The sequence below is a fragment of the Uncinocarpus reesii genome, genomic scaffold, assembly GCF_000003515.1.
Source record: "Uncinocarpus reesii 1704 scaffold_4 genomic scaffold, whole genome shotgun sequence".
NCBI lineage: Eukaryota > Fungi > Ascomycota > Eurotiomycetes > Onygenales > Onygenaceae > Uncinocarpus > Uncinocarpus reesii.
In genome coordinates this window covers 860,874-874,357 of record NW_003052497.1, presented here as the reverse complement: position 1 = coordinate 874,357, position 13,484 = coordinate 860,874, and the positions used below count along the sequence as shown (strand labels likewise).

Genomic DNA, 13,484 nt, shown 5'->3' with positions numbered 1-13,484 from the left:
AGATAAAGGGCTGGCATGCGGTGTCTGGAGGTGGTCATTTTCCGATCGAAGCGTTTTGTAGAGGAGTAAATGGCAGTCTCCACGAGTAATGCCCGATCCATTTCAATCACTACAAATACAAATCTGCAACTAGGCGAGAGAATTTAAATCTTACTATGTTCATACATCGAACTCGTAGATGCAGACTATGTAGCGAATATCAAATTCCAGGACGGTGGCCATCTCCATCGCCAAGAACTTTGCATTTGAGCTTGGTCCCAACTTTTTATTTTTATATCAGGATCCATCATCGCGGCCTGGGATCAGGGACGTTCCACGACTGCTTACAGGAACGGATCTACGTACTACCATCAGTCCAGTTTCTCTCTCTATGAATATGACAGACAATCTACAGGCCGCCGGGCAGTCCCCCACCAGCAGTGAGAACCGACCAAGAGTACCCAAAAAGAGATTCGTGGGCAGAAAAGCCGCTGAATCCCAAGCGCGGGACGATGGAAGTCCAGGAGTCCACACAACTGCGATTCAGCCCGGTACGAGACTCTTATCATCATCATCTCTCGCGGATGCGTGTCGCTAACAATGTGTCTCCGTCCAGCTCAACCCCGCCGAGCCCCGCGCGCAGTCAACCAGATCCCCGCCGACATTCTGGACAACGAAGACATCAAGGCCGCCATCGCCCTTCTCCCTCGAAATTACTCCTTCGAAATCCCCAAGACGATCCACCGCATAAGAACCTCTGGCGCAAAGCGTGTTGCGCTACAATTTCCAGAGGGCCTCCTCCTTTTCGCAACCACGATTTCAGACATCCTGACACAATTCTGCCCCGGAATAGAAACCCTGATCATGGGAGATGTGACGTACGGCGCATGCTGCATCGATGACTACACTGCAAGAGCGCTGGGCTGTGACTTACTCGTCCACTATGCCCATAGCTGCTTGATTCCTGTGGATGTGACCACCATCAAAACCCTCTACATCTTCGTCGACATCAGCATCGACACGCAGCATCTGATCGCCACCCTGGAGCGAAACTTTCCCGCCGGCAAGACAATCGCCGTGGTAGGCACCATCCAGTTTAACGCGACCCTCCACGGCCTCAGATCCGTCCTGGAGAAGGCCGGGTTCCGCATCCTGGTGCCTCAAATCATGCCCCTTAGCAAGGGCGAGATTCTAGGCTGCACCTCTCCCCAACTGCCCAAAGACGAGGTCGACATCCTCCTGTATCTAGGCGATGGCCGCTTTCATCTCGAGTCCGCAATGATACACAACCCGTCCATTCCCGCGTATCGCTACGATCCATACTCGAGGACGCTGAGTCGGGAACGATACGACCACGAGGAAATGCAAACGCTCCGAAAGGACGCGATACGGTCCGCTCGGTCGGCGAAGAAATGGGGGATTATACTCGGCGCGCTTGGCCGGCAAGGAAACCCCAACACCATGGCGCTTATTGAAAAGCATCTCAACGATCGCGGCATCCCGTTTGTCAACATGCTACTTAGCGAGATATTCCCTGGGAAACTAGCCACGATGCCTGACGTTGAATGCTGGGTGCAGATCGCCTGCCCGAGGCTCAGTATTGACTGGGGCTACGCGTTTCCACGACCGTTGCTCACCCCTTATGAGGCACTTGTTGCTTTGGGCGTTCGTGAGAGTTGGGATACTGCGAATAACGGTATATATCCAATGGACTTCTACGCCAAGGATGGTCTAGGAAGGACTAAACCGGATGTTACCATTCCATCTGCTGCATGAGCATCACAGCTTTTAAAACAACAAGTGACGTTATGGATGGCCAAGGGATTCATCTACATTTCAACCGGGCTCATATAATAGGTACATCGAACACCTGAGCACAGGTCTATTTTCCATCATCCACGCTTTCTGTATTGCCGTCGGTAGCAGATCCTCTCAAAGTCGAGGCGCTACCTTTATTCCCCAAATCATCAACAGCCCGCTCTGCCGCGCGCCATGTTGACACAGTTCTCTCAACATCTTCATACATCTCTAATGTATCATGAAGAATGCCACCTTCCTCCGGTTCGGACGCCTGCGTCTGTTCGCGGGACGCAAAGTCGCTTCGCATGGGGAATGCAGCTCCAAACGTGCTTTCGGGCGTTGGATTAAACATCACGGCGTTTGCAAACATTCGAATTAGCTCCTTTTCTAGCTGAGACGAATTGACGATGCCTCTTGGTGGCATTAGTTCAACAGTCCTTGTCAGAACAAGCCCATTTCCCTTTGATGTTCCAGGTAGATCACTATCCGTTCCAGTTGCGTTCAATGCTTCCGAGGCTGCCGCCACTGCTTTGCTTCCCTGGTGAATGGCCGATTTAATTGATTTGATATCCTGGGGCCGGTAAATAAGGTCCTTGTAGCCCGGCGCATCTCGTTCCGTCAATGGTTTCGCGAAAATGGACGCATGTTTATGAGCGGCAATATCGTTCATGATGGGCCCGCATGTGCGTGGAAAGTTCCGAGTACAAATAACATGCTGTGGCTGCGTGTGGGAGTCTTCCGCGGCAATTATTTCTGTCGCTGCCAGTTTTCGTTTGGACCTAGTCTTCTCGTCCGATACGCTCAATGATGAACGTTTATGTCTTCCTGAAGATCGCCTATCCATGTCTATATCATCAGTCCCAACAGGAGTACTAGGTATTTCGCTTTTGACTTTGCTGCCTTCAGATTCATCTTCGCGAACAGTACTTGATCGCCCACGGCGCCTAGTTTGTATGGTGGACGGTGAGATAGGACTGTTACTTCGACCTTTTCTAAGCGCTGGGGTGCCCGTTGGGTGGAGTTTTAAATTCGCCTTGGGTCCTTCCACGCTTTGGCCAGTGTAAGAGATCTCTTCCATGGGTGATAATTCCGGCTCACTAATAGGACTTATGTCCTCAGGCCCTGGCCGTACAGGGGACCCTGGGTGCTTGGGAATTTGAAGGGCATCCAACTTTTTCCACGGAGTCCGAGGCCTCGAACTCTGTAATAACCTAGCGGGTCGTTGAGAAAAGGATGGTATATTCACGTTTATAGGAGTCGAGGAGGGTATATTTTGAGCTGATTTCACAGTCTCGATAAGTGGTCCAGGCCCGCTATTCACGCCGGCTTGACGGGGCAATTGTCCAGTAGGTACAGTGAACGGGAGTTGTGACGTTGTGTTTGGAACTTTATCAGCTTGGTTCGATGATTGCGGAGTCTGGGTTGGTCTGTTTGGAGCTGGCACAGGAGGTTGAGGTGTGTTTGCGTATGGGGAGACATGTTGTCGCTGTGGGGGAGTGTGAATGGACCATGGCTGCATTATCCCTTTCTGCATTGCAGGTTTGGGTGGAGAGGGTCGGATACCCACAGAAGGACCAATCTGCTGCTGTCGAGGTTGATTTCGCGCATTGGCTACACCAGGAGGAGTTGGCGCAATGTGCACACCGGGTGGGGTTCCAGGGAACCCCGGCGCCAGTGTATGAGCCTGGATGGGAGGTCCTCCGTTTTGGGCTTGGGTTGACGGTGTGGGCGGGATATTCGCGATGGGTTGCTGATTTGCGGCTATCCATTGGGGAGGCTGATGATGGGCTTGCATGGACTGCGGGGTCTTGTTCTCAAAGCGATACTGGGTCGCAGGTTGGGGAGCGGTTTGTGGCGCGGCATGACGGCCAGCATCCAAAGTAGGAGGAATCGAGATATTTGCTTCATGTTTAGGTTGCAAGGTCTTCGTGAAGCCACGCGGTGTTCCCGGTCCACTTCCGGGTTCCCGTGGAGCCTGTAAATCGACGCGAGATTCAGCTGGTTTTGTGCTTTGTTGTGGAACATCTTCAGGTGCCGGCTTAGGCTTTTGCTGAGGTTGAGCCTGCTGCGCAGCCACTGGTAATGTTGGAGGCTCCGCCTTTTGTTCTTCATGGACCCTGATTAGCTCATTCTGCAGTTGAGTATATCTCCGCTCTTCTTCCCGGATCTCCTTTGTAACCAATTCCCTATATCGCGCATATAAGCGAGAGACCAAGCTGGACACTATTGTTGAATGCGAGCATCCATCTCCGGGCGGCGTGACTTTCCGTTTTTTCGGGTTTGGCGGGGAACCCAACCCATCCTGCTGTCCATTCACAAGCGGCTGTTGTTCAGGGCTTTGCTTTGCTGATGCCTCTCCTCCAGTTTCTCCCTTCACAAGGTCCGCATAGAGCTCCTCCAGCGCCTGGGGGGTCAGCCGGTTCACATCAAAGGCTGCATCTTGTCGAATAAACGGGTCGCTTTTGAGGGCATCGGGAGATGGGACGAGAAGCTCTCTGGTCGTTATCGAAGCTCGCGAGGGATTGGAAGAACAGAAAGGATTCGAAGGGAGTGTAGGACGACAGCGAAGGCATCCCCCATTGCCCAATGCAGTGACGAGCCGGGGACGTGTTGGGAGGAGGAGAGGGCAGAATGGCGGATGTGGGTCACGGGAGATTGTTGCTGGGGTCGAGGGTCGCGTCGGGGAATGTAGCTGGGCTCAGTCTAACTGTATAGTGTCCGATGAAACCGCAAGCATAACAACAGGCGCGGCGGCGGTGATGAGGGTGGTTGTGCCAGTGATGAAACCGCGTTGCTTCTTGTCGTCCTGCATGGCATCGCGAACTTCATGAAGAGAAAGCAAAACGACGGGCGCCAGTGCCAAGTCTCACGTGACTGATAGCCTGCGATCGGCCCGCAGGAGAAAGGGGGAACACAAATAATAACATCCAGACAGAGAGAATGCACTCCGGAGGCCTCAGGGGATAGAACGAATACGCAGGCCTCCACTCTTTAATAAAACTTCCAATAGTTTGTGCTCCTCGCAGTGCTGGCGCCGAAAAACAAAAAACAACAGCCAGCACGACCTCGCAGGCGCCCTTGTTGCTGAGCCGCCAGTTACATCAGCTCAACCACTAAACTTCGTCGGCTCCCCTTAATATACGGTCGTGACCAGCCTTCCTGACCTTCCCCTCTCCCAGTGCTACCAGCTGATCGAAAGCAACGGCATCTTCCTCCGCTCCTGGTTATTATATCTCTGGACCCCCAGCTGGCTCTGGTCTTACGCTCTCTTTGTCGCCGTAATCTCTTGTACAGTACGATATCATCCGCATCGAAACCCCTGCTTGCCTAGCTACTCCAGACTTGCAATCCTGCGGAACTTTCGAAACACCACACCCGTCGATCTAATTTCCAGAATGTCTGATATAGAGGCAGAGTGGAAGCCCAAGGGGCGCCCTCAATCGTCCGTACCCCGTACTTCTTTCGCTCCAGAGTCGAATCCAAAGAATGTCGTCGTTGACTTTTTCTAGTACCATGGCGCAAGCCCTCGCAGAAACGCTTGATAGCGTCTTTATGTTGAACTCAGAGGTCGATACTCTCTCGCACCAAATCCATCAGAAGTATGGCTCGTGCCCGGCCCTTGCTCCACGACATCCAAGGGCGATTGCTCACAAATTCGCTCTTGCAGGAAACAAACCATCACCATCCAGAACTGGGAGCTGGAAGCTCTCCAGGCCAGAATCCGCGAAGCAGAGGAGCGTTTAAAACTCCAGGAATCCATGTCCCCTGCATCCAAATCAGACACGCGCCACACCAGCAACTCCCCACATGCCGATAGCTCCCTTTTCGGATCGGCATCATCGCCCACTTCGGAGAGTTATCGCTCAGAGGAAGGGTACACGGATGCTTCGACAGCACCGTCCACCACGGACAATGAAGATGGGCTCAACGATAGGGCTGTCGATGACATTGACTGTCAGACAATTCGAGACGTCGGCCGTCATAAAGGCAAAGAGCCGGAGAGAGACAATAAGAGATAGACTATAAATATTAACGAGGCGGATATATCGGCCACAAAGGCCAGTCATCAATCAGCATTCATCTGGCGATGTGGGAGTTTCAACATGCACAAATACTTCATATAAATACCCCCGTGCTTAAAGAAAATATATGGGCACTTTACAATCGTTCACCTTTTTTGTTCCTCTGATTTTACTCTGACAACTTTTGCTGTGTGTTGCTGTTGATCCGCGATGCAGTGCTTGTCTAGCCAATGATTTGCATATTTACCTTTCCAAGGGCTTGGAAGATATATATTTGTTCGGGGCTTCGTGGTCGACTAATTGTTGTTCCTGAGGCATAGGACCTTTGGGACTCTTTGACGAACCATATGCATATGTACGCTGAGTGGTGAGGTTTTATTATTCGGATGGGGTTTAACTATTCATTCTTTCAAGATTTTCCTTTTGTATTTTACCTAATAACTTTTAATTTATCATTGATTGATGAAGGGAAAATGGCATGGTCATGTAGAATTATGGGGAGTCACACCTGTGTTATCACATCTACACCGCAGGAAACTGGGTAAGAGATATCGCCAAGGTATAGCACAATTCATGCCAAAATAAAGCATCTTGGGGAACAAACTTGGTAATTAGTGGCTGAGCTCAAGATGGTCATACATACATACATTCAGTAAACTACAACTCAAAAATGAAAACCTCTGCCTTTGAGCCATAGTATGTCACAAAAAGGTTACTTCGGACTCTATTTCTTTCTTCTGATGGAATACAAGATGACAGAAATGTTTATTTACACAGCATCAGTCAAAGCTTTGTTAAGCTTAGCGATTTTAGAGGACAAGCTAAGATCGATGGTTCGGTCACCAATTTCCACAACAAGGCCGCCAACGACATCAGGGTTGACCTGAACATCCACAGTTAGCCAACACGCTCTCGCCAGCGTAGCATGAGTACATACCTTGGATACAACCTTGAGCTTCTTGCCCTGGCTGTATTCGGACTTGGCGACGGCATTCTCAAGTCGCTGAAGAGTCTTCTGGTCGAGTTTCTGCTGGGGAGTTAGCACCATCTCTTATAGACACATAGCGATAAAGGGCTGGCAGCATCCCTACCTGAGCGCTGGTAATGATCAACTCAATTTCTCCCCGATACGCACTCATCAACATCGCAAACTTCTCACACACACCCTGCAACAACCCCAAACGGTTGTTCTCCGCTAGCGTGTTCAAGAAGTTCTTCAAAACATCGCCCTTGCCCGCTCCACCGGCGACCTTTTGCAATTCGGCAACGATCTGAGCCTTGTCGCCCTGGGAGAGAGTGGGCGCGTTCAAGATCGTGGTGAGCTTGGCGTCCCTCTTGAAGACTTCACCAAGGTTAGTGAGGGCTTTGGAGGTCTGTTCAAGGCTCGAGGTTTTGGCGGATGCGGTATACTATAAACCCACTCGAATTCCAGTGATTCGAAGTGGTTAGCCAAAATCGTCCCGACGGCTTCTTTCGCCATTTGCTAACCATCGTGAAAAAGCGCAGAAGGGAGAGTAAAAGCGAGCAGGCTACATACCAAAGCATTGGCATATGTTCCATCGATACCGAACAGGGCAACTGGCGGCTTCGAGTCTTGGGCGGGCGTGGCATAGGTTCTTATGCCGTTGACAGCGGCTCTGCGGGTGAATTGCTGGGCGGACGCACGGAGGCTCGCCTGGGCAACGCGGGCGGACAGCATGGCGAAGGAGTTATCCCAATCGGTCTCGATCTGGTAATGAAAAAGGTGCCAATGGGCGTTGCAATGTGCAATTGAATCGCTCAGACCAATTCGCACGGTTGAGATGGAGACTTTCCGGCACATCTGTCGTTAAAGCGTCACGTGATGCGCTCGCAATTTCGTGGTGACCAGCAAACGGAACCACCATCATTCAGTCCGTTCGCAGCGCATGCGAGGGATACTCATCGCGGATAATTCATACTAGTTAAAAAATATCATTATTCGTGCCATTGATCGTACATCGAAGTCCGCATCTAGAAAACGCCCAATCCCATCCGCCATATGACCATCCACGAAATATCGCAAACGCCACAGTTTTCCCACGCTCATGCATCCGCCAGTACTGTACCCGTTGTCGTTTATCCGGCAAAAATTCAGAGAACCCCGCCTTAATCACTGCGCAACATGCTATCCACCAGGTCTCCTAACGGTCCCCAGAAGTCCTTTCCGCTTGCCAAGTTATGCTCATCGACGAAAAGCACATAATGCTTGAAACTCGTGTTCAAATGCGGTTCCAGCCCGAGATGAACGATCACCGGATAGTGATGGCAGTATATGTGCGCGTACACTCGATACAAACGTTTAAAGAGCTGTCGCAACAGGCTGGGAAAGGTTTTTGGAAACGGAACACCTATCAGCATTAGGGAGAAGTCGTCAGAATTTGAAAGTTCAGATATTCTCCAACAGAATCCAGAGCACGCACCAATTCTACTTGGGAACATTTGTTCGTTATCAATATTGCTCTGGACCCAAGTCATCAAGTGTTCGACGTATTCCGGAGCCGACATTTTGGTTGGGCGTTTGTATTTTTCCGAGTCTTGCCACAAATACTCGAATCTACCAACCATTAATTTTCTCTGCTGTTTTTGAAGCTACCTGCGTGGGAGCGCTCACTCATCCGTGGCCTTCATCTCTGGACATGTTTGCGGGGAGCAAAATTCCGTGATCGCTCCATATAACAGATTGATCTGATTATAGAAATCAACCACTGCCACAGCACGTCAGTGTTAGCCCGAGGAGCTTCTTCAAATGATCCATACAGTTCACTGCCAGCCATTCGTTGATATCTTCGCCTTCAGGCAATTTCACGGCTTTTCGTAGACTTCCACTACCAAGCGTAGCTTCTGCAAATTGCCTCAACTGATAATTTGTGGTGCCTTTGTTTGCGGTGCGGGGTCTAAATGGGCCTCTCGATCGCGCGTTACTGTAAACCCAACATATTAGTATTTTTGGACAGTCATTAGTCGCGACTGGTAAGTATCGGGGGCAAGCGGAGAAAGGAAAAGATTCCGGCTGCACACTGACACTGTGGGAATAAAGGATGACATTTTTAATTCGATGGACCTGCAGACACAATCCGGGCTGGGGTGGACCGGGGCTGTCCAGAAACGCGACTGTTGATCTACTACGGGGTAGATCGCGGAGGAAAACACTAGGCCGAGAAAAGTCCAAATCCCTTTGAACTGAGAAAAGCCATCAAATGGAGACCGGGGGAGTTTCTTGTCCTTAGGCGCAATGAAGGAAAAAGCAATAGTCGGGCTTAGTGTGCCAAATGTCGCTGGGGCTGCAAGTTTCGGCCCAACTAATGGTGAGAAGCTGCGTCGGCAGGCGTCCAGCCAAGTTGCGATCATGTGGTTGCCGTGGTGATCAGTGCCTTAGTCATCCAATTCTCAAGCTGGAACTACTTCATGAACGGGACCGAAGGAATCCAACCTCGCCTATGGGGAATCAAAGCTTCGCGGCATGCATCCGGTATGTGCACTCCATCTAACCCCAAACTTTAGTATGCTCGTCTTTTTGGATTCTTGTTAGCGACGCCGAGTGCAAAACAAAGCATCTCAGCGTGCCTTTCGGGATAGGAAGGGAAAAAACATGCCAAAGAGCTCGAGGACCGGCTAGAAAGCCTTTATGAGCAGCACCAGGAGCTGCTACGATCTTATACACGTCAATCTCAAGAAGTTCGAAGACCGAACATCTGAAAAACGGAATTGTGGATGTCCTTGACGGGTTGAGACCAGCCAATGACCCAGGGCCAGCCCAGGGCCCTCGCGGATACGAGAGACTCCCGTTCAGGCCCATAAGATACCTTAGACACCGGACAGCATTACAAAACGCCCTCGACTAGGTCAGCAACGTGGAATTTTACAGCTTTAAGGGGCTTGATTTCGCCATTTGGATTGGAGTTGGAGCATCAAACCTGTGTTTTCAGAAAACTCCCGTCTCTGCGTTCAATTGTTAAGCACTTCGCTGTTCACCGTATATTTGTTTTACTTGGTAGACGTACGGAGTACGTCTACATTTCTGGAGTTTCGTGGCTGCCTGCTCGACCAGACTTCATCGCTTTCAATATTAAGCATGCATGCCATATCTGCCATAGTGTTTTCAGCCTTGAGGCTTACTACGATGGCTGTGAGTCTGCTGGTTTTACTCCATATATTACCAATGGGAGACTATACGAATGCCACATCATACCTACGCAATTCAGGAAATTATGCTCTTTGACCGAGCTACACGGAATTCGGAAGGGCCCGGACCGTACCCAACCTGTTGCATTTACAGTGCCACCAAGTTACCAAAGAATCATACAATTTTGTCAAGATGAAAGTGTATACCATACGTTGGCCACTGAAACCGGCGAGCTCGGAAGCGTGAGCCATGGTAGCTTATGGCTGCAACAACTATGGTAAGCTCTACGTCGTCAGGCCCCAATGATGTCAAGGTTGAACACGCGAATGCCAGGGGAACGAAGAAGCCATGGAAGATGGTTGGGTTAAACACAGTTAGTTACAAAGCACGGCGTGCGCCCGCTAGAGTGTTGACTAGACCACCAGTTCTCCCTGAAATTTTCCTCCGTAGAAGCTCTCTGACCATGTATTATACCTTTCGAGTTTAGCAATATGACTTGCATGTAATTCCCGAGCATTTCTTATCATTGCAGGACGTCAGAGTATTTCATGAACGCTATGCATATCAACCGCAGAGATTTCAGTAGATTCAGTAATGAGATTTGACTTCATGTTCAGCTGGTTTTCCCCTTTCTTGGAGATTTTGGCTATTGGTTAACTTCAAGGTCAAGAATAGGCTCCTTCGATAAAAATGACCCCTTCATTAGGAGGTTTAAGCTTACTTCTAACTCATTTCTGACATCAGCGGCATTCACCGGGTGGATGATGTGAATAAGTCGTCAGATTCATGTTAATAAGCCTCAGGCGTGATTTTTTCTACATAAATAGACAGTGTCCTGCAGATGGCTGGCCGTCTTCCTTACGAGACAGATAACCATAAAGGAGAGAAATAACTATTTGATCTGAGCAACCTTGCCAACCTGAGGTAAGTAGGTCAGCCTAGGGCCTTCACCGCCAAAGGATGTGAAAAGATTTTCGAGGCGCTCTAGTCACCTCACCTTTTCTTCGTCCATCGTTCAGTATAAAGGGATAACGGGCTGACTTGCCATCTAGCATTGCTGAGTTTGTTCTTGTCACTTGTGCTTCATAATGGAATATAATATTGAAAGCTCGCCTTCTGGCTGTGACCCACCCCCGGCCTATAGTTTCAGTGAGGCTCCCCAAACGAGCCCGCCGGCATACAGCACTTCTTGTGGCCAGCGGTTGGACAGTGCTGGTATGACTGCAAGTGGGAGTCTGCCGCATCAAGCAGGCGCCGATTTCCTGCCGCGGGCGGAATGGAATACCGAAAAGGGCAAGCGGGGAGGGGCAAGTTACCAGGGCGAGGAAGGAGCGAAGAGAGACGAAGGAAGGCATAGAGAACCCAGGTGCGTTCCTTCCTGTTGAGGCATTCTGCTGCCTGACTGACCAGCTTCTCAAGACCTCCCCCTCGATTGTTCACACGATGGTGAGTTGCATTCCTGACATATCGCCAATATTCACTCCAAAATGGCGGATGGGTTTGGAATCTTTACCAGCGTCATCAGCCTGATAGACTTTCTGCTTGGTGGTATCCTCGACAGAGGATGGTTGAGAAGAGCCTATTGGTTGGTGATAATACTGCATGGCATTGGCTTTTAGTACACATTGTGGAATACAAAAACTAACTTGGGGAAATTGTAGGTGGCTCCAAGGCCGTCAGGGGACGGCTGATGCCCTTCGGGAGGAGGTCCGCAACCTCCAAGGGCAGAATCAGCTCCTTGAGAGGGAGAAAGCCGTCCTTGAGGCGGAGAAAGGTGCCCTTGAGAGGGAGAGAGACCGTGCGGAAGCCAATGCGCGAGAGGACCTCGAGAAGTTCCATCAAAGGCTGGTGGAGTTGGCCCGAGAAGCGGGCAGTTGCAGCTGGGAGTCTTCCCAGCTGTCAAAACAGCTGAAAGAGAGGGAAGAAGAAATCCGCGTTTTGCGTTTGAGGCTACGCCGCCGAGCCTCTTTTTAAGTGCCCTGCCACAGCACTCTCGTTGGCTATGGGAGACAACCCTATAGTCGGTGAGACAGTCTCATCTGAGCTGTCAGCAGGTGCCCCGTCACAGCACCTGCAATCACCACCGTTCATAAAACCCTAAGGTTGATGGTAGGCAACCAATCCAGGACGTTGCCGCCCAATCCTACTACCAAGGCCTTGTTCTGGTTGGTCAGGAGGGTATCATGAGGGTATATAGTGAGAGCACTGTATTTGATACCAAAGCGGGCTTTTAAAAAAGTTTTCCCCTGATCACACTCTAACGATTGACTCGTACCTTTTCGTGGTGTTGGAGACTAGTACCAAAGAAAAAATCATAATCAACTTCTTCGAGAAACCAAATTGAGTCGAAACCTTGCGGCAATACCGGCGAGCACCGTAACGCTACCGATTCGGCGAATTCGAATCGATTCCTGATAATAAATTCGGAAGCAATTTAACGCGGAGAATACCGATTTGTGAAACCGTTTATATCTGCGGCCCTCAGTGTCCTTGCTTTTCGGGCACTCGTCCGTCATTTCTCCGGGTTGTCAGGAATCCGGACGGCAGTTGACGGTTTTTGTGGCATGGAGAGGAAAACCCTTCTGAATGCATTCAACTCGAGTTCGATAATTAATACACAAAATTCAAAAAGCCCAAGCAGCACCTGTCAATTATTTAAAGCCAAAAATTTGGACTGCGAGTTTGTGGTTAATGGGACATGACTGCGCTCATAATCTAATCAGCTCAGATATCAATCTCTGCCCTGGATAGCCAATATGGCTTGCACTCACCTCTGCGGTCACACGTCTTTTCACTCCGGCTAGCCAAAAGAAAACAGGAATACCCGCAGTGCAAGACCCCGGGTTGAACCTCCAAATGATCCGGCACTGGAGTGGTTTTCAGTATTAGCGTCAATCGATTATCATGGACCATACTCGTATCCTACCAGGAAATCTTTTCACCAACATTTCCAATAAGAATTCAGGTTATGCTTTTAGGAGTCTGACTGGTGTTCGGGGCGGAACAACATTTGTCCACCAATTGTCAGGGCAACCTTCAATTAAATCAGTATCATCAATATAGCTAGAAATTCTCACATTCTGCAGGTTCTCATGATTTGATTTTCAAAGAGAAATTTTGTATATAAATTATAGAGAACAGGGGATAGAGGAGACCCTTGTGAAACTCCAATATTAATAGAGGATGATTCTTGTTTATTATCATCAATTGGAAGTGAATGCAGTTGTTATTCAAACAAATGGATTTTTTCAGGCTCTGTATGCAGTACACAGTTGAAGAGAAGCAGACAGGCGGCTTCAAAAAAAGATTGACCATCTTTCTTGCGCTTGTCTTACTGGGCAAACCTCCGGCTTCATCGTACTAGCATTACCACGCTAGCTTCTGCTGTTCTAAGATACTTGCGTTTAATGTGCATTCGGAAATGCCAAAAGCCAATCCACCGTCAAACAAACTGCGACCGACATACTCCGTATTCGAGCACAACAGTTCAAGGACCGGGGCTGAGCTAAACATCCCCGAAGCCAAGTCGAAGTAGCTAA

At 49.7% G+C, this 13,484-nt stretch overlaps 5 protein-coding genes across 5 annotated transcripts; 3 read left to right on the top strand and 2 right to left on the bottom strand.

The window, feature by feature from the left end:
* Nucleotides 1-843: 843 nt before the first annotated feature.
* On the top strand, nt 844-1,755 carry UREG_06411 (diphthamide biosynthesis protein 1; the record flags this gene model as incomplete). Its single annotated transcript, XM_002583398.1, has 1 exon — nt 844-1,755. One exon carries the CDS (start codon nt 844-846, stop codon nt 1,753-1,755), a length of 912 nt encoding a protein of 303 aa, XP_002583444.1.
* Nucleotides 1,756-2,625: 870 nt separating this feature from the next.
* UREG_06410 (uncharacterized protein) lies at nt 2,626-4,359 on the bottom strand (the record flags this gene model as incomplete). Its single annotated transcript, XM_002583397.1, has 3 exons — nt 2,626-2,723; nt 2,878-4,183; nt 4,312-4,359. 3 exons carry the CDS (start codon nt 4,357-4,359, stop codon nt 2,626-2,628), a joined length of 1,452 nt encoding a protein of 483 aa, XP_002583443.1.
* Nucleotides 4,360-5,292: 933 nt separating this feature from the next.
* On the top strand, nt 5,293-5,798 carry UREG_06409 (uncharacterized protein; the record flags this gene model as incomplete). Its single annotated transcript, XM_002583396.1, has 2 exons — nt 5,293-5,378; nt 5,447-5,798. 2 exons carry the CDS (start codon nt 5,293-5,295, stop codon nt 5,796-5,798), a joined length of 438 nt encoding a protein of 145 aa, XP_002583442.1.
* Nucleotides 5,799-6,570: 772 nt separating this feature from the next.
* On the bottom strand, nt 6,571-7,500 carry UREG_06408 (ATP synthase F1, delta subunit; the record flags this gene model as incomplete). The annotated part of the gene is made up of 4 exons (XM_002583395.1): nt 6,571-6,684; nt 6,739-6,828; nt 6,893-7,135; nt 7,339-7,500. 4 exons carry the CDS (start codon nt 7,498-7,500, stop codon nt 6,571-6,573), a joined length of 609 nt encoding a protein of 202 aa, XP_002583441.1.
* Nucleotides 7,501-11,033: 3,533 nt separating this feature from the next.
* Nucleotides 11,034-11,919, top strand: UREG_06407 (uncharacterized protein; the record flags this gene model as incomplete). The annotated part of the gene is made up of 3 exons (XM_002583394.1): nt 11,034-11,311; nt 11,365-11,391; nt 11,607-11,919. The coding sequence occupies 3 exons, from the start codon at nt 11,034-11,036 to the stop codon at nt 11,917-11,919; spliced, it is 618 nt and encodes a 205-aa protein (XP_002583440.1).
* Between the last annotated feature and the right edge of the window lie 1,565 nt (nt 11,920-13,484).